The sequence below is a fragment of the Chanos chanos genome, chromosome 6 (genome assembly GCF_902362185.1).
Source record: "Chanos chanos chromosome 6, fChaCha1.1, whole genome shotgun sequence".
NCBI classification, from domain to species: Eukaryota; Metazoa; Chordata; class Actinopteri; order Gonorynchiformes; family Chanidae; genus Chanos; species Chanos chanos.
Window position 1 is genome coordinate 37,368,164 of NC_044500.1, and position 20,357 is coordinate 37,388,520.

General features: G+C 42.9%; 1 protein-coding gene across 1 annotated transcript in view; it reads left to right on the top strand.

The window, feature by feature from the left end:
• Positions 1-448: 448 nt before the first annotated feature.
• pik3c2b (phosphatidylinositol-4-phosphate 3-kinase, catalytic subunit type 2 beta) overlaps positions 449-20,357 on the top strand; it is a 30,397-nt gene continuing 10,488 nt past the window's right edge. Inside the window, exons 1-15 of the mRNA XM_030776576.1 lie at positions 449-691; positions 5,052-5,925; positions 6,218-6,318; positions 6,530-6,690; positions 8,167-8,287; positions 9,953-10,064; positions 10,262-10,341; positions 10,447-10,510; positions 10,707-10,853; positions 11,148-11,181; positions 11,924-12,119; positions 13,986-14,108; positions 15,020-15,187; positions 16,230-16,341; positions 18,473-18,615. Coding sequence (XP_030632436.1) covers positions 5,161-5,925; positions 6,218-6,318; positions 6,530-6,690; positions 8,167-8,287; positions 9,953-10,064; positions 10,262-10,341; positions 10,447-10,510; positions 10,707-10,853; positions 11,148-11,181; positions 11,924-12,119; positions 13,986-14,108; positions 15,020-15,187; positions 16,230-16,341; positions 18,473-18,615 — 2,327 coding nt within the window. The 5' untranslated portion in view covers positions 449-691; positions 5,052-5,160. The remainder of the gene's footprint in view (positions 692-5,051; positions 5,926-6,217; positions 6,319-6,529; positions 6,691-8,166; positions 8,288-9,952; positions 10,065-10,261; positions 10,342-10,446; positions 10,511-10,706; positions 10,854-11,147; positions 11,182-11,923; positions 12,120-13,985; positions 14,109-15,019; positions 15,188-16,229; positions 16,342-18,472; positions 18,616-20,357) is intronic.

The window sequence follows — 20,357 nt, forward strand, 5'->3', positions numbered from 1 at the left end:
ACCTCGGGAAAAGTGAATTTTCATTTGATTTCAGTGTCATTCGTCCTAAGAGAGAAGTTACTTTTAAGGGTGTTGCTTAGGACGCGCGTAAATGTTGAGATATAGAATATCGAAACTTTTTTATTTTTAATTTTAGCTTCTAATTGAAAGTGCTACATTTTTATCTTTTTCTATAATTTTCATTGTTATAATTGTTTCATTTTATTTTTTATTGACATGTACAGCTGCCCTCACCAAATTCGGACAAAATCTAGTTTTGCTCTCCTTCAATGGTACTACATTCAGAGCGGCTCTCTCATCTAGTGTTAGTACCAGAACTGTCCGCTAGAGATCACGATTCTCATTGCTATTCCTTCATCTACCTCTGTGTCCACTGACCCACGGCGCAGTCTAATAAAAAGGCGATGTGCCACTGAGCTGTAAAGATCGAACGCCTCGGCAGCTCAGTAACAAAACATCGAGATTACAGAAGAGAAAGCTAGAGAGGGTATTTCGTGTTGTCCAATCTAGTTGTCTGTTGAAGATTTTGGTGCTGGGACCGTACTCAAGCTGTTGTAAATGATCCAACGCCTATAGTCGCCGGAAGCTTCACCCTGGAGTTGATATATCAGCGAGTCGTCAATCGATAGGCTACATCTATAGGCAGAAAGACCGGATAGCGTGATAAAATCGCCTGAGCAGCCATGGAAAGGTATGAAATAATATATTTCAAAACAGTTATGGCGTCTTTGATTTTGTGTTTTGCTCCCATGAGGTATTTCTCGATGTTTTGGCGCAGTGGCGATTTATTATTTTTAAGCATTGCTGGAGTGCGGACCCATAACCCAGTGACCATACCATAACCATATGTTCGCGTTGTAGTCCGACTTCCCTCAGTTTTCTCGTTCAGAGAGAGCGAAAGAGACCGTTTACATATTTGAAATCAAACAAATGAAATGAGCAATGAACAGGTTAAGGGGCAAATTTATAAGCTGTATCGCAATAGCAATAGCGATGGCGACATGAAAACAAACAAGACTTGCTGTTAGAATTAATTTGAGTCTGGATAACGACTCTGGTTTTCACCATGGTGTTACGAGTAGAGTACTTAGTGGATTTTTCTGCTGGCTGTTCTGCTATAGCCACAAGCTGTTACTTGATAAAAGCAGTCGTATAGACAATCATCTACAGTACACTTAACGTAACTGAGAGAAAGGACATGGTTGTATGCGTTGCTATGCGATGCACGTTTCTTCAACGTTTAAATAAGTACTATATGTCACTCCCCCCCCCCCCCCCCCCTTTCAAAAAAGTGAGGCCCTTCTGTCAGCCATGCACAGTCAGGATTTGGCATGGCCTAAGGTTGTAAAAACTCAACGACAAGGTCAGCAAATTATCACTCTTAAAACACATGGCAAACACAACATGAATTTGATTGTCCCTTAGTTCAGAAGGGACACATTATACCCATTAGAATCATGTCAAGCATCTATTTGATCTGTTCTTTTTTTGCATTATATGAGCTGCTGATACTGAACCGCAAATTATTTGCATGTGCGGTAATGCAGACAAGAAATAATTTGACTCAGACTTTAACGTGTTTGTATTTAATTAATGTGGAGGCAAGGAGTTTAGGAATCTTTTTTTCTGCTTTTTTTCTTCTCTGAGCTGAAACACTGTTCTACACATCATCATTTGCGTAATTATGATGCAAATGAAGTGATAGTGGTGTGTATTTAGGCTTGCTGTGTATTACTGTAATATCTGCATAGCACAGGAAACATGCACTGTAACATTATTTGTAATGATGACAATTAATTCATAAATGCATTTTCTGTATCATCTTGCAGTGTAGTAATGGTTATACAGTTTCAAAGCAGCGGTAATCTCTGATCTGCATTGCTTTAAAAAGAAGTGAATTTAGCAGTAAATGATGTCACCCTGACAAACTGGTTTGTCCTGTAATCCTGTTGTGTTTTGTGTGGCATAGTGCTGAGTTTTTTGATGACTGAGCAAAATTTGATTTGTTTATAGTACTCAGTGAGGGCATGTGTGTTCAATCTAGTGTTAGTTAATTTCATGTAGGTTGGTTATTTGTGTGGATTGTGTGGTATTGATGTGTACACTCTGGAGTAATTCAAGCTTCACAGTGGCCATTCATTTGAAATGGTCTCTCTGAACCATACAGTATTTGTGCTCCATTTGTAACTTGGTCTAAACCACCACCACCTCCCCTAAAACTCAATACACATCATGTGACAGACATTGCCTTAAAGGTACACTTATGTCAAAAGCTTATATGTGTATTTACATCAGAAGGGATAATAGATGGTACTTTCTTGGCATGCGCAAAATCGAGACCATTTGTGGGTACCCCTGCAATGTCACCCCTGATTCAGGGACCAAATTGTCCTGACAGCGATTTGGCAGCAGTTAGAACAGTTTCAGTCTCCTTTCTACTGTGCTTCAGTGGGTATAGTAGTGATGATGAATCAGGACTGTTTTAGTTCTTCAGGGCAAGTTTTGTTGGACTATGATAACTATATTTTTAGTAGCCTATTGCCTCATTTCCACCCTTTCCCTCTCTCCTCTTTAGAAGCACTGGAACACTTTCCATATCTTTTTCTGGATTTAGCCTGGGTGACTAAAGCCAGGAGTGCTCTCGGTGTGCTACATTTGGCTCTCTCTTTCATTCTTTTTCCTCTGGGTGTTGTGGTTTTTGTGGTCGGCAGTTTTTACACCTCATGGTTCTGGAAGGTTCCCCTGTTGTCTAGAGCACTGGTGTGACTGGTGCTTTGCTTCAGTAGTGTCTCTTTTTACAGTAATGCCCTCTCAAAGTCTCAGCAGTAACTAAGAGAAACTGAACTCACTTGAATTGATGAATCCAGTTGCCCTCCTGTCCTCTCCTTTTTTTTCCTCGACCCTTGAATTGGTTCACATAAGTGTGATGCGATGTGTAGTATGTATACACTAGCCATTTAATGCTGTCATGCAGACTCCATTTTGAAGGGCTTAGGTGGCACATGGGTAGAGGCCCGTGATGGAGGATGTCTGTGGAACATTTGACAGAATGCATTGATGCCATTGAGTTTGGGATCAGCTGGCAGGAGCATACGTCTCTTACTCTTCAGACGTTGTGGGAGCTGTGCATGTGTATGTGTGTGCGTGTTTGTTTGTGGGGTTTTTTTTTTTTTTTTTTTATGTGTTGGTGGGTGGGTTCTGGGGGGGGGGAGTGTGGTGTGGAGATGACAGCGGCCTCTTTGTCTCTGGATCGCAGTGCCGTGTGAACGTGTCTGAGTTTGCCCTGTCTCACGTGATGCTGTTCCCCCTCCTCCCCATTCTTTGTTCAGCCAATCTGGGAGCCACCCTAATTGAATGGGATTAAATCCCGGCAGGGGATTGATTCCGGGGGCCTGTATCTCGGCTGGCCTGGGGTCCCTTTTGGGAACAATACAGATCCGCCCTTTTCTCCACCCTCACTCCCCCCCCCCACCTTCCTGACATCACCCTCCTCTTACTTCTCTCTCCTCACTGAGCAAAAGGCCTAGCCTGTAGGACAAGCATGGGAAGACCACAGGAGACTGCTCCTGGGAACTGGGAGAGCTCACAATGAGGTTGTCTAGAAATGGACACACTCGTATCATTTGCAATCCATCTGTTGATGTCTGGGCTGGCTGTTTGCAAACGTGTCTGGCTTCCGAGACTCTTCTATCAGAAGTGTGATAGTCCTTAACAATCTCATGCTCAGCTCAAATATGCCTAGAAATTATCTTTGGTGCAGCCAAAAACATGCTGTGTACACAGCTGGTTTTTGTATGTGTGTGTGTGTGTGAGCATGCCTAGTGACATTTGTCTGGGGAAATTTGAAAAACATGCACCGAAGGAATTTGCTTTATTTCCAGTAGTGACATTTTTAATATGAACTGAGTTAGCATGTCCTCCTTGTGTAGCAGTGTTTTGAGAAATGAACCTAATGACTCCTTCAGTTAAGACAAGCCCTCCAACAGCTCTGTTGGCCGGTCAGACCCTTGTGTTCATAAATTCAGGGAGTGGATGAAAACAATCAGAGAACGGAGCTGCAAAACTGTCACACCATAGGCTACTCCTTCTCTCTCTCTTTCTGTCTCCCTTGTACTGGTGTAGTGTGGCCCTATTGATATAGGGTGGGAGAGTTTCCTACAGGGAGAGTTTCCTACAGGGTATTGTGGGTGGAGGTCACACCCTCCGCCGCTTTTTCTGTCTCACTGCAATGGCAGCTTAAGGTCAGGTGAGGTCAAGTGACTCCATCCTCCAGATTTATACAGTAAATGGGTGAAATGAATTGAGATTACTGCTCTAGCATAGTAGGTCTGCTCAGTCTGTTAAATTACATAACACGTTCAATTATATATTGTCTTTTTTTTTTTTTTTTTCCTGTTTCAGATGAGACAGTTACTTGAGGCTCGAGGTGAGAGTTTCTGTGAGGTTAAAAAAAAAAAAAAAGCACCTTATGTTCTTTGACACCACAGCCCCTGCTCAGCAGTGTTTGAGTGTCTGTCAAGACAAGCTCTGATCTGGCGGCTATGTCTGACTGTGTGGCTGCAGGGTGCAGTGTGATGCTTGCTCCTCTGCAGAAATGCAGTCCTGCAGATGGAGCCTTTGTGGGTTGGTTCCTGTGCTCTATGCAAAGGAGGGGAAACAACGTGTCTGTTACTGAGTTATGCTGAGCAAGCAAAGATTATCAAAGCCAGATGACAGTCTGGGCCTATTTGATGTTTTCGCCCCTGCCTTTGAACAGTTGAAAACGTGTCACCATCATCTATTCTGGCTCCAATACTGTTTTTAGCATAGACAAGTTATATAGTAAGTTAGTTTTACACATACTTTCTGTCATTTGAACAGGCTCAATGAAAATTCGTGGTATAAAGAACATAGTTTTCCCTCTCTATGTTTCTTTAAATAGTGCTTCATCTGGCCTAAATAAATAGATCTTGTTCTTGTTTTCGAATGTAAAATGTCATGTTGGTCACTTTTAGATAACAAAATGTTCTTTTTTTTTTTTCTCCTTTTTCTTTCACCTTCCAATTTCTCAGGGGAGCGCAAGGCCCATGATCCTGCCGTGGAACATTTAGAGTCCATATTCGCTTTTAGCCAGACCTCTCCGTGTTCCCCTCGACCGGCTGTAGAACCTCCTGTGGAGGCATGTCGGCTGCGCAGACTCGCAGTGACGGCGAGCAGCGCTGGGGCTGTCTGGAGTCCTTGGGCCTGAGCCAAAGAGAGCTGGTGTTGGCCGAAGCCCTTCAGATGGAGTACGATGCCCTCTCACGCCTCAGACAGGATAAGGGTCCAGCAGGTCGAGGAGCCCCCGAGAGCAGCAAGTCAACCCCTCAAAGAAGCGAACGCCCGCTTCCGCGGCCTGTTCCGAGCCCGCCCGGAAGCAACCTGCTCCAAGGCCTGTCTGGCTCTGACCCCATGCTCAACCACTTGCAGCCTGGGGTGTCGAACCCGTCACGGGCAAACGTGGAATTACGCGGCTACAGCAAGGAACCCCTCTACATCCTGGACAGCTCAGTGAAGAGTGACTATGAGGACACATCGCAGATGCTGCCTAAAGGGTTTGTACCTCCGGATGACCCTCCTCCAGCAGTGCCCCCCCGTAACCCTATTCCTCAGAACGACCTCTTCACGGCCCGCCGCAGCACCACACCTCGAGACGTCAACCTGTTCACTCCGGAAGTGGACCAACCTAAGCTTTCGTCTGGTGACACCATAAACTACGACAACCTGAATGACTCCCTATGCAGGATGAATGGGGACTGGCCGTCACCTGGAATGCGCAGAGCTAACCGTGAGGTATCGGGGAAGCCTGTGGCTCGCAGTAAGACCCTACCCCCTCAGGTTCCCCCCCGAACCTATCTGCCAGTGCAGAAGTGCAACAGAAGCAACCGTAGAGTGTCAGCTGACCCAGTAAGCACACTGATTCTCTTGATAAAGTTTCCGTCAACACATTTCAGTTTTACTTCAGCTATTATGGTCAGTCTCATAGTGCTGAAATTACAAGAACAGCAATCTTTTTAAGAGGATGTGGTTAATATTGTATAACTGAGTTAGTCACTCCTATTCCCATTCTATGCTCTGACTATATATTACTTTTCACTCCATCATGTAAATGAGTGGATCAAAAGGGGAGATGCCCGTTTGATTGGACCTGGGTGTTTTGGTATTGAACAAGTTAGATTTGTTCCTCTTTCTCTCTCAGGTGTCACTGGGATCCAGACTGAATGGCTTTGGCTATGAGCTCTTTCAGGTTTCTGAAGAGAGGGATGAAGAAGTGGCAGCTTTTTGTCACATGCTTGATGTGTGAGTATCTGTAATTCAGTAACTCTCTTTTCAGAGAATTTCGACACCTTTCTGTTGTCATCTGATAATGATCACCTCCGAGGTCATAAAATAGTTCTTTTGTTTAATGTATTAGCCAATAACAGTCATAATCTTATGTAGCCTGATTCACAAGAGAACGTGATTGCGAATTTTATTTTACTCCTGTTCATAAAACACTTAATTTTTCCAGGTTGCGGTCAGCCTACCCATATAATGACCGCACCAAAAACACGGGTTTTGTGTGGAGTCCATGTGTAGCTCAAGATGAACTGCAGCAAGGCCTAGGAGTGAGTGTCAAGGTTACAGTCATTAGTGACCACTTTAGAGAGCCTCTCACCTTCACCTGTGATGGTAAGTCTGATGTTATTGGAGTCGACATGATTTCCCAGCAGGTAGTTCAGTGAAGATTTCCTTTCATTGCCCCTGTGACTATTAAGTTTCACCTTATGTATAGGCAACAGGTCATTCTTTTTAACTCGGGTAATACAATCTGAATTGGTACATCATTTTGGTTAAATTGCATACAAACTTGCTTCAGTTCACATGCTCCTGTAATTTGCTCAGTACTGCCCAGGCCTATTTCTTTCTTAGCGGAAACTTTTGGACAGGATAGGAGAATCCCATAAGAGCGACTGGAAAGCTCTCGTCTCTGAATTCTTTTAATGGCATTACATTGAAAGGGCATGCAGCCAGCCATCTGTTTTGTGTTCTCAATTAAAAGAGCCAGCTTTTCATTCATAGCCTGAGCTCGACATTAACAGCACGAACACACACACACACACACATACACACAGGAGAGAGGGAGAGAAAGAAAGAGAGAGGGCCTCTCTGATGGAGATATTAGATTGTGGCCAGAGAAACTGGTTTTGAGCCTGTTTTTCCTCTCTTCGTTGTTCGTTGGTGCCTCTTTCTCTCAACTTTCCATCTCAGTGAATAATTTGCCTTACAGATGGCCTTTGCCATGGTGACCTACAGCTCCTTCATGAATACAGGCTGTCATCTATTTGTACATCTGGGTTTGTTTTCCAGATCTGGCCGAACTATTGTGTATAGTCACCATGGACTCAAAAAGATACAGATCCACTCATAGTCTAGAAACATACACTAAGACTTGCAGGCTAAGTTAATTCAATTTGTCTTGTTTTTAAATTTGCATAACCTCATGTTCTCAGTTAAATAACAACAACAACTAAAAAGAAAAGAACATATCAGGTCATGTTGCTTCAGAGTCATTCAGCCATATACAAAGGTCTGCTGGTCATCCTTGCACAGATTGGAGCTGTCACATTGATGTTGGCTAACCAGATCTCCTCACTCTGCTCCTTCCTCATCTGACCTCCTTACCCTTCTTGTAGCTTGTGGAATTCATTTTTTTTTCTGTGTACAAAATATGAGTCATCAAGCTATTGGACTGTTTGTGTGTGAACCTTTTTTCTATTAAGGCGCATGGAGAAGAGACAGAGTGTGTAAGAGAGTGGCTGCTTGGACCTGTAAATAGAATGACCTCTGTAGCTATTTTTTTTTTTGAAGAAGAAATGTTTTGAAGAATTTAATTCATTGTGTTGTGTACAAACTGTCTTATTTATTATTTAGTTTACAGAGTTAAGTATATCATCTTGATATTTCCATAAGAATGAAGGAGTGTACCATTTTGTCACTGTTTATTCAGCTGGTGTTAATCAAGCTATGAATACGTCTATGATGTCGATCTTCGTCGCCTCCACCCAAGTTTTCTGTCCATTTTTCACTACCGCAAAGTCCACCCTCCGTCTGTCAGTTCATTAAATGTTAAAGGTTGTTTCTTGTTATTTGATTTTTTTTTTCTAGGTTCATCTACAGTGGATCTTCTGATCTACCAGACGCTCTGCTATGCCCATGACGACCTGGACCTGATCGATGTGGATGATTACTCGCTTAAAGTGTGTGGCCAGGCCGAGTTCCTTGAGAAGTAAGACCTGTTCTTCACACCAAAAATGAGCGAGAGACTTAAGACTGAGTCTCAAGAGAGCCTTGACTTAAGTATCTTGCACTTACCCTCAGTTCCTGTTTTTCATTCTTTTCAGAAGGTTATGAATGGGCTTGTGGAGCTCATTATGAGAAATCCAAGGTATATAAGGTATATTCTTATTTTGGGTGTGTAGCAAATTATTAAGAACTGCTTTCACATAAGGATAAGAGACAAGAGTCTTAGAGTCGGAGACACAAGTCCATGCCAATCCACAGCACAAACTCCCTCTCATAAATGCCTGCTGTTGGCACGGTAGTTCTCAGGCTTTTCAGCTCCTGTTACCCCTCCTCTCTGGGCACTGAGCCTACCTCAGAGTGGCTCAGTTCCACAGGCAACCAACCCAAAACGCCCATCCTGATTTAGACAAAAAAAAGTTCCCCTGTAGCCTCATTTCACTAACGCGTCACAAAAAAGTCCCCTAACAATGGCAGAACAAGCAGCATATCAGAGGCAGTTTCATGGCATGGCTTTTTTTTTTAACTGTCCATCTTGTGGCCGGAAACAGGGCTGCTCCAAGAAAAAGAGCTAGAAATTGCTAGTGTGGTTTGTGGTAACCGAACGCTTGTCTTATAGTCGAAGTCTCTCAATTGTGGCCATTTTAAACAAGCTATGCTTATGTCTGTGGAAGTGTCTAACCACCGTGGGTTTCCCCTAGACACGACCACCAGCCCAAAGACATATAAACAAATAATTATTTAAACTTCTTTTTTTTCTTCTTCTCATGTGGTCTTTTCTTTAGAGCATTTTCGTGACGTTTGAAAATTACCATTTAGCTAAATGCTTAGATACCAGCCATTTAATCAAAATACCAAAGCAGGCTGTATAAAGGAGTGAAGCAGGTGTGTGTGTGCTGTGTGAATGCATTTTTTCTTTCTTTCTTTCTTCCTTTCTTACAGTTGTTTTGGTTGGTTTGCAGCTGTGTCACAGGAAATGTGGGTTGCAGTGATAACATAAAAGTGTGCACGGCTGTGAAAAGAGGGAGGGATTTCCCATGTGTAATGTTTTTGTTGTTTAATGACTGTCATTGGCAGCACAGTACAGAAAGAGGTGTTCATTTGAATGGCTTTTTATTGTTTTGCTGTAGGTCAACAATGAACCAAAGTCTTTAGAAGCCTTACTTTGACTGTTAGGACTTCTCTCTCAAATGCTGTAATAAAACTGGAATGTGTAGTCATGTTAAGATTATAATTAAAGAATGAGGTGGACTATTTGGACCATATAAGAGGAAATTTTAATGTCAAGGCTCATTTTTTGGCTTTTACTACATAGCTTGTTTCATTTCAGTTACATTTATATACACACTAGGAGGATGTTATATGTTCCACAAACATAAAACTCACTTTGTTCAGATGTTGTAGAATGACTTTTGATAGTGAGGGCATTGTTAAGGCAGTCACTCCAGGTGAGATCTGATCAGCAGTTAATGACAGTTCTCTCTTTCTCTTTCTCTTTCTCTTTCTCTTTCTCTTTCTCTTTCTCTTTCTCTCTCTCTCTCTCTCTCTCTCTCTCTCTCTCTCTCTCTCTCTCTCTCTCTCTCTCTCTCTCTCTCTCTCTCTCTCTCTCTTTCTCTGTTTCTTGCTTTCTCTCTGGCTCCACTCTGATCAGCACCCAAACTCTGGCTGGACTGGAATACATTCAACAGTGCCTCAAGTTTGACTGGAACATCCGCCTCTTTCTCACTAGGAGGAGTTCTGTAAACCTGGAACTGGCTCGGACTGTGAGTTAACCAGGAAGGACTTAGCACAAGCTTTAGAGGCAGAGAGTGGTCTTACACTCGTACATACTGAACGACTGAACTCTGTACTTACTTACGTTAGATATGGTACTCAGCTCTAACACGGGTACAGCAAAATACTGTTCTCTTCGAGATTTCAACGCTCATAATTTCCCTTGTTTTGACCCTTTCATTGACAGGAGGATGATGACCAGACCCCATCTAGTATGAACCACAGCATCCTCCTGCAAGAGCGACCAATCAAACAGACTGTGACCAGGTAATAGCGGAGCAGCAGAGCCTGATGGTTCTGAGGTTCTGACCTAGAAGTGTTATAGTTAGTGCACTGTTAGAAAGACTTAACTGCCTTCCCTGTTTATTACAGAGAAGCACTGACGCTGCTTTTGGACACCTTTCACAACGAAGCAGAATCATTTCTCCTTTCCGAAGTAAGCCATTCATACTCTCAGTTTATAGATTTTCACCGACTTTGACTTCTGAACTAATGAGGATAAGTTCAAACATACAGTAAGGTGATAAAGAGATGTAGAATGAACTCTGACAAATGGGGAGGGAAAAAAAATGGAATGATTTAGATATTACATTCGTCTTCAACGCTCAGTTTCGCACTCTTTGTCCCCACAGGTCGAATTACCATTGCATGTGGAGCGATTGGTGCAGTCGGTGAAGGCTTTGTGTAGTTCATTAGCTGCAGTGGAAACACCTGACATCACCATGGCCCTAAACCAGCTGCCCGCCTGCCCCTGCCGCCTGCAGCCCCGAGTACAGAAAGTGAGTGCGAGACCACCACACACTCTGACAGGGGCTCAGCACACTCATCTGCATTACTGTTTCTTTTTGGCATTTCTTAAGGCATCAGCAACCCAGATGTCTCTCTTACTGTTTTGATCAGTTCCCCATTAAATGTCTCAGTTTTCATAAATAGATTAAACTACTAACATTCTCAGAAAAAATTACAAGTACTGCTTGGTTTTTAGTGGAACCTGGTTTTTAGTGGAACCTGGTTTCAATTCCCCTGTTCACATTACGTTCTGTCTCTATCTCTCCTGCTGTCCTCCCTCACAGGATATTACCGTGCTGGCAAAGAAAGAAAACAGAGGTAGAGTATCCATCAAGTCCTGTTCCATTTTTTTAAATGTTTAGCGGCTAGACCTGCCAGTGACATACTGACGGAAGACAGGGCCAGTTGGGGATGGTGAGCAATGTGTTGCTGACCTTTCATGTTTTCTGTCCAAGTGTGTTTGTGTGGAAAGGTCCTTGACATCCTGTTTTGCGGACGTGTGTGATCCTGTAGTGGAATAAACAGGAAGGATGAGTGTTTTTTCCTCCCATTTTAGGCCTACTCACGCAACTTTTCCTCTCTCCTAAACACATTTACATTGAATTTGAGCTGTTTGTTTTTGTCTGAACAAACGAATTAACTGAGAAGGAATATCTACCTGAGGTCAAACTCACAAAAGAGACTTGAAATGAAAAAGAAGGCTACCCTTATTACTCTTGACTGTTAATTAATTGCCATTAGCAGTGCATTATATCTGTAATTCTCATGCCATGGGTATTTGAAAAACCAAGAAACCAAAAACAAAGCAAAAAAAGTCTGAAGAGCTTGTTTCATTTTGTTAGTGAAGCAGATTTGTTTCCGCAAATTAGTTTGCGTGCTCAGTCATTTTTTGTCTCGTAAGCCATTTTCAGACACGCCTTCAGATGCAGACAAAAACATGGGATGGTCTGGAAAGCACCTGATTCAGGGATAAGCCATCTCTTAGAAAGTCAGTGTAACCTGTGAGACCAGTTTCATGTCACTTTTGCTTAAGAACGCAGTACTCCTCTCTCCTTTCCAGAAAAAATAGTGGAGAAGTTGACGGCATCCATCTTGGATCTTGTGGAGCTATATTGCAGCACGTTCAATGCTAACTTCCACACCATGCCACACAGCAGCCGGCCTACGGCTCCGATCCAGGAGGCTGGGATGGTGACCAACGTGCTGTCTTTCAGCATCTACGCAGCTCATCGTATCCCTATCACCTGGGCTGCTAGGTAAAAATCCTTACTGTCAGCACAATTGCAATGTAGTGTACCATGGTTATTAGATCACTTACGTTCACCAGTGCTGTGGGATTGATGCTATGGGAAATGGTCTGCCTGATTCATTTCTACTCTTCACCACGCTCTTCCACTCACAACACTGAAAATGTTCCATCGTCGTGACACTCTGTTTTACTTGTTTTTCTGACAAACAAGTTTTAACAAGTTTTAGGAAGCCAAAGTTCATGGGATAATATGAAACTCATGTCCTCTGTACAGAATAAACAATAAAACAGTAGGGTAAGGTTTATCATGCTCCTTCTTTTTGTAATTTCTTAGAGTAAAATGCAAATAACACATTTCAGTGAGATAAGGGAATTACTATTGGTTAATCCACACAATAATGAAAGCAGATGCTGCCCCAGTAAACCATTTTGGAAACTTAAAAAAAGGAGAAGACAGACACATGCTTTTATTTATACCTTTCAAAACATTCTTTCTGAGCACTGCTACAATGGTTAATTCAGCAGTTATTTAAAAATGTACATAAAACTATGGAGCAAGACAATAGTAGCAAAAGTGGAGCAGAAACCTCTGTAACAAACTCACTCTTATCACTCTCACTCACGGAGACTCACACAGACATTATCACACACCAGCTGTCTAAATTGTATATGCCTCAGTGTAATCCATGAGGATTACATGGTGTTACGGGGCACAGAGAACCCCTGAGAAAGGCCCTCTCTTCCCCCTCCTCTATTTCCCACCAACTGAATACCCAACAGATATTACTGAGCCATAGTCTCCATGGACAGAGTTGGGATAGCAGATGCTGGAGAATCCTACTATCCTGCACCCTCACTTTAAAACTGACTGGTAAAAAGCTTTAGCCCCTCCCCTTTCCCCTCCCCCACAACCTCCCCAGAGCCACGTGAATGGTTTCTCCGCCCACTGACCCCAGTGGACGAGTGCTCTTTGTCTCTCTTTGAAACCTATGCTGACTGTGGATTGAGCGCCCACAAAGAAAGCAGCTTGGGAACTCATTTTGCCCTTTGACCCCTCTAGGCTGGGCCGATGGCCGGCTGGTCGCTAGGCACCTGTCGAGCGGTATTGGAGGGCAGCCTCTGTATCGCATACCGTCTGTTTAAAGGGTTTCTCAGCTGAGCAGAAAGATGACTTAATAGATCTTTAAAAACAGCACAGCCGTCATGTTTCCTTCGGTGCAATGTTTTGGTTTATTGTTTTATGGGATTCTGTTAATTACATTTACATTACATTTATTCATTTAGCAGATGCTTTTTCCTTTCTTCCTTGTTTTTCTTCAATATCTGGTATACCGCTTAGAAATACATGTTATTCTCTCAATTTAAAATGTCCTGTTGAGAGTTCTCTGTGTTGTTTCCTCACACACAGAAGCTCTTTATCCCCTAACATGTGGATTTAAAAATGCAAGAGAATAGTTGGTAATATCAGGATTAGGGAGCAAGTAGGCAGGAGAGATGGCACGCTACACTGCCACTAAGCTTTCACTTCCATAAAGTAAGATGACCCAGATACACGCACATGCAGTGGAATGGTGGACTTTGTAAACTGCACAAGTACTGCTTTCTGCACGTTTGCACAAAAACACCAATGAAACAGAAATGCACGTTTTTCCTTCTGTTTGTATTAGTCCCAGGTAACTTCACTGTTGTTTTCCATTCTTTCCTCTCTTGCTGGACCATATTAAACCCTAATCGTCAGGTTTTATTCAAGAACAACCAATACTTTAAAAGAGACAAAAATGAAAGGGAGGCTATTCTTTGACTTCTGACTTTTACAGGGACTTGCTAACGTCCTACACCCCCCCCCCCCCCCCCCCCCCCTCTCTTTTTCTAGTTATGAGGGCTTCTTCCTGTCTTGCTCCCTCACCCATGGAGGTGCAGAGCTGTGTGCACCCCAGCACACCAGCAAACAATCCGTCAGTAAATACCTTTTCCATCTGGTCGTGTGGGATCAGAGGTAGGTCTTATTCGTTATCCCCTCACTACTGCAGACCAGCTGCAGACACCTGGATGGCAGACTCTATAGTGAGACTACCATAAGACTGCTGAACGCTAGGGCTCTTTGTTTGGACCTCTCTGTTAGATTTACATTGTTTATAGACTTGTGCAGAAGGAGGCCTAGAGGCACCAAGGCAGCATCCTGTGGCTATTTTTATTATTATTGTCAAGGGATACATTGGGGGACAATTGTTGTGTTATTTTTATACTGTATCCTCATGAATTTATTTTAAAGACATTTGGAGTTGAGAAATATTTTAAAACTCCAGATGTTCTTCTCAGCTATAAATGTGCTTAGATTTTTTCTCATCGTGTTTCGCGATATATATTCCCTGAGAAAACAAGTCTGTTCAGACTGTGTTCATGAGACAGTAATACATTTGTAACAAATCCAGAGCACTTATTTCATGTGTGAATTTTTTGAACTATCCCTCCACAGATGATTAGAGATGATTTGAGTATGTGTAAACTTGTGTAAACAGTATTGGTGTTCAGCTCTAGGTAAGCATAGGTAGTTTCCTTAGGTAAAAATGTACTCTAAAACAGGCTGTTTGTTTTTACAGAACCTGAGTGTAACACAAGGCCGTTCAGTACGAGCAGTTATACAACTATATTTAGGTTGCCCATTGAAAGAGAGCAGGTGGTTGTTTGAAGTATGGAGAGCAATTGAGTATTTTGGGAGAGTATGCTTACTGTTTGAAAAATGTGTGTGTTAGTGTGTGAGAGAGAGAGAGAGAGGGGGGGGTGCCTTTCATCTGTCAAGGAGTTATCAGTTTCACCTTGTTTTCTTGTGCACACTTTGTAATGTCTCAGAAAATCCCTCTCTTTTAACCTCTCTCTAATCTCCCTCCATTCACTCTTCAAACACAGGATATGCTTCCCAGTACAGATCAACCAGTTACCACGGGAATCGCAGCTGACTGTGACTCTGTATGCTACTCCACTGCCGCCCCCGGGAGGTGCGGAGGAAAAGGGCAAACAGCGGCGGAGCATGGAGTCCCTGGGCTGGGTCACCATGCCTCTCTTTAACTTTAGACAGTGAGTAAAAACTAGCTCTTATACAGCTGTCATTCTGGACATGCTCCTGTCATATCCTTCCAATCAGCATTTAAGTAACACATGACAGCTTACTGCATTTCATTCATTTCACTTTTACTAAAATGAAACTGACCCCAACATTAATGGAGATGCCACAGGGGGGAAGTTTGTGCAGAAAAGAGGTCCTTGATGTGATACAGGTCCATGTCCCTAGGGTTCGAATTACAACGGGAACTGAGGGGGTCATTGAAACATTTATATGTCCTATGCTATATAACCCTAGAGAAAAAGTTGACAACCCCCCCCCCCCCTTTCCCTGATTCTCATTGTATAATGCGCACTCTACATGTCCCCACACTAAGAGCGGAGTCTGACAAGTAGCTTTTGCAAAAAAAAAAAATTAAGAGTTTTGTGGTTTTTAGAGGAAGTGCTTTCTTGATCATGTTGCTTAAGATGTTATCTGATCCTGATGCAGCGTGCTTGCAAGCATTGCTGTCTTTGTCTTTTGTGAAAATGTTGAATATTATTGGCCCTCCCAGGAAACAGCACAGTAGCAGGTGTTTTACTGAGGCTTGTCTGAGAAAAGATTAATAGAGAAAGATAAGCAGTAGTCTATGTAGAGTTACCAATACCGTGCTGCAGCTGTCGGTCTTTAGTCATACTGAGTTAAGGCACTTGTTCCATTCTGGTTCAGTTCAATTTTAATCCTTAGTATCAGTCACTGTTTTCTTTCTTTTTTTTTTTTTGTTTTTGCAAAGTTTATATGAATTCCTATCTAGAGGGAGGAGCAGTTCTGACCAACTCTGCTGTCACTGAGATCAAGTTTTGTCTCTTTCTCTCTCCACGTCTCACTGACCTGCACGTAGTGTGGTCAGAGTAAACATTTACCTTTAGTCACAGCGTCAAACACAACAGAGGAATGCAAAGTACCTGATAACTGTGTCGTGTACTGTCTTCTGTATATTTGTGGCCAAGCATAGTGGATGAAAAAGAGGTTTGACTCTTTTTTTTGTTTGTTTTGTTTTGTTTTTTTTTTCTGTAGCGTTCTGACGTGCGGCAGGAAGCTGCTTGGACTTTGGCCTTCGACCCCTGGAAGTGGAAACGCTCGCTCCAGCACGCCCAACTTCAGCCAGCCGGACAGCGTCATCCTGCAGGTTAATTATCACCCGACGCTTTATCGCACGCAAGCGCGCGTTCAGCCCGTTTGTCCAAACACGCACACACACGCACGGATCACCGGCTGAAACAGCTGTCGCTTATTCCTGTGAATCGTCATGATTCACTTGTGGTCCCTCGAGTCCTTTGTATGTATATTACAAAACAACTTCCTCTTTCCTTCCCACCCCTTCATCGGTCTTTGTCCCCTCCTCCCTCGCTGCACTTCATCATCTGTTTTTTCAGGAGCCTGTAACGTGCCAAATAGGACATTATCGGGCCTAGGGATAAGCCTTCCTGTTTAAAAAAGATACATCCCACTTTTCTCAAGGTCAACCTAATGTGCGCATGCACACATGTGCGCACACACACACACTGTGACACACAACTGAAGCATGCATCCATATACATTAAAGATTCATGGGTGTGTAGACATATTTAGGACTCTGTATCTGGGCTGGTATTCTGAGAGAATACCTGTGTGTTTTTTAGGATCTGTCTCTAAGCAGAGAGGAGATCCGTCTTATCTGGGCCCTTAGTTTAGAGAGATGTCAGTGCAATGGAGGTAGAGCTAAGCTTAGTTATGAAGCTCGCTGATGGAAAGCTTAGGTTAATGTGCTCACTGAAGCTTCTGGCTGGGCCTAGACTGTCAGGACTGCACGCAGAAGGGCTTGCGAAAGTAGGTCACATGGCTCTAAGAGTGAAGAGGACCAAAAAACCCTGACAACTCCAAATCACACTCTGGATAACCTCCCCTCTGGCATTCTCTCTCTCTTTCTCTCTCTCTCTCTCTCTCTCTCTCTCTCCTCTCTCCCCTTGTCATTCTTTCACAATCTTTCACTCTCACTCTCACCATCTCCCTCTCTCTCTCTCTCTCTCCCTTTGTCTTTGTCATACAAGCAAACACACACACACACACACACACACAGAGGCATGCACGTGTGACATCTCTCCATTACTGTTTCTACACGTCAGTTGAACATGGGACTGAACTGCGGCAGTGTGGTGTGGAACAGTCTCATGGAACTAACCCCAGTCATGGCCAACAGCTAAACGCCAGCTGACTGTGATATAAACGTAATTTTTTCTACAGCCTGGTAGTGTCTGTCTAAGCATTGGCACTGCCAGCAGGGCTCCTCTGTGCCTGCTTTAGCTTTGTCTGAAGGCAATGGGCTGTGCTTTTTAAATTGATGGTGGGCCTTAGCCGCTCCAGCAGGGTCCTTCCTCATTAAGAGAATTCTCCTGAATTCTCATCCCATTCGACAAGAGGAGATCCACCTCAATGTGCCCCTAAAATTTGGTCCCAGTATTACCCCTGAATCAGTTCACATCTGGGTCTAATAGCACATCTGGGGCTCATTACTGTTCCTGCCCAACCTGCGTTTTGTGCAGCTCTCCCTGTCTTTCTCTTATTGTGACCTCATTTTTCACATTCTTCTCCTGTCTCCTCCTCTCTCTCTTTTTAACTGTATTCTGTTTATTCTCATGTCTAATGTAGCATTTCTAATATATTGCCCCCTCAATCACCAGTCTTTTTTTCAATCTGTTTTTTTTTTTTTCTTTTTTCCCTTCTGTCATTCATTTCTCCATATGGCTTTCTTGTTTTGGTCTCACTGTGATTGTAACCCTCTTACCCTATGTGCATGCCCCCCTCCCCTTAGTCTTGACCATATGTGGATGTTAGGAGTAGATCTCTGGCATTAGTGTTCAGTGTTGGAGTGTTTGACTTGGCATGACTGAAATAAAAGCCCCCACTGTGGTGGGATTTTTACCCCACAGGGCATCTGTCACGACCTAGCACTTGTGTTGACACAGCTGCCAAGAGTTATAGTTCATCACTTAAAATCATAAACCCGCTGAATAGATTTCTGCCATACACTGTAGAGGCATCGACTAAGGCCAAACACATAGTCATAGGTGTTTATTTGTCCGCCATCGTCCTTTCCCTCACTTCAGTTCTGAGTCGTTCATAACCCATTGGCATTGAACATTATTCTATGTTAGCAATTTTAACCACGGTTTATGGACCCAAGTGGGGTCCATGTACAGTTTCTAAGCTTTTTTTTTTTTTAAATGCACATGAAGGATGTTCATCAAATCTCCTTCTCTTTATTTCTTTTCCCACTCCAGGTGGACTTCCCCACCTCATCCTTCGAAGTGCGTTTCAGCACTCCTCCACCTGCTGAGTTCAGTCCTCAGTATGAGTTTTCCAGACTGGACCAGGCCAGCCAGAGACAGCTGCAAGACGTCCTTCATAAGAAGTCTCTCTTCTGGTAGGTGTCTTTCTTCTTCTTCTGCACATTCATATTCTCTGAATTTTAGAGTTATTAAAAATGCAATAACTCCTAGCTTGAGCTAGAAGTCACCCCGAGGTCTTTTTTCTTTTTAAAAAATAGATGGATTCCTTGCGATAAATGCAGAAGCTGCAGGGCTTTCTTAAGCTTTGGAGCTTCTCTAAGCCGTTTGCATCTGATTTGATGACTTCAGCTCAGCCCTGAGCAGGATTCAGCCGTTTGCATTACATTTGCCATGCAAAGGCAGACTATAACCTAATTAGTTCCTCAGAAGTGAATATTTCCAAATTTTCTAAATCACTGAGAACATAGAGACGCAACATTTTTTGCTCTGGCCTTACATTCCACTCATGTGTCAGTGACCTGCATTTTTCCCTTAATGCAGTGGGTTTACTGACATAGACTAGGTAGAATTTAGTATGGCAGGGAGAGGTAGTGTTGGTGATGTTTTGGAAGTCTTTGCTGTGGCAGCTGGTGACAGATCCTTCTCTTGCTCAGAGGTCTAACACCTCCCACCCCCACCCCTCTTCATCTTTTGTCCTCTGTGTGTCCCTGTAGCTGTCTACACCCCCCTACTCCCCCCCCCCCCCCCCTCCAGCCCTCCCCACCAGGGAGAAAAGTCACATTCACACAGATGATGGAGGGCTCATGATGCGAAAAAAGTTGGTTGCCTACTTAGAGAAACAGCCTAAAGGTTTGAAGAAACAGCAGAGAGTACATAGCTCCACCAGAGAGAATGCTCTGCTACTTTTACTCTAAGAAACTTTGGATTGTCAAGTAGGAATTTTGAATCGGCTTCTGTTGATTCTGTCAGCTAGCATAGCCTTGAAGTAAACACTCGTCTGAAAATAGAGAGCAGAGCAAGATAAGGAAAGTAAGGAAAAAAAAAAAAAGAAAGAATGTTGTTATGAAATTTGGATTAAAGTATGAGTGGGAAAAAACAGAAAAAAGAGAGAGAGAGAAGGAGAGAGAGAGCACAAAAATGCACAGTATATATGGGTTTGGATGTTTTAGGATTAAATAAAAAAAAAAATTCCTTGTATTGTTTTTTTTATTGTTTTCTTTATCAAATTCTGAGTGGTTTTACTTATCCGTGCCACAGCAAGGCTTGGCACTGCACAATACGTACTTTGTTACCTACAGCTGGAGGCAGCTGATGTGGACAGCCTTCCCAGCTGGCTCAAATTCTTTTTCTGCTCCTCTCGGATCCTCTCACTCTTTTCTTTTCGGTTGTTTTTGTTCTGCTCTCACACTCACAATCTGTAAACATACGAAGCAGTTGCTGCAGTGTACGATCTGCGCATGGAAAGTGAGAGGTCACTCTGGAATTATTCTGTCATAAATTGTATTTCATGTTTGAGTCAAAGGTCGTCCAGTTCTGTTCAGTGTGTTCTTTCTTATCAGTTGTTCTCTCGGTGGGAGTATGATATGGTAAATGGTTAATCATTTGATTTGCGGTAAGGAGACAAATGCTAATGGGTTCCTCACAAAAGATTCTGGTTTTTGATTGTAACTTGAGTTAAATCTGCTCTGTGAAAAAAAAAAAAAAAAAACCTTTCCTAGGTTGCTCACATAAAATGTACTCTTCTCTTCTTTCCATTTCCATTTGTTAGTTGTTAGTTCCATTTGGTTGTTGTTTTATTTTCCTTACTGATTAGACAAAGAGCCGTAGCATTGCCTCAGGCATGGGCTATGTGAAATCAATAGCACTCTCCCAGTCC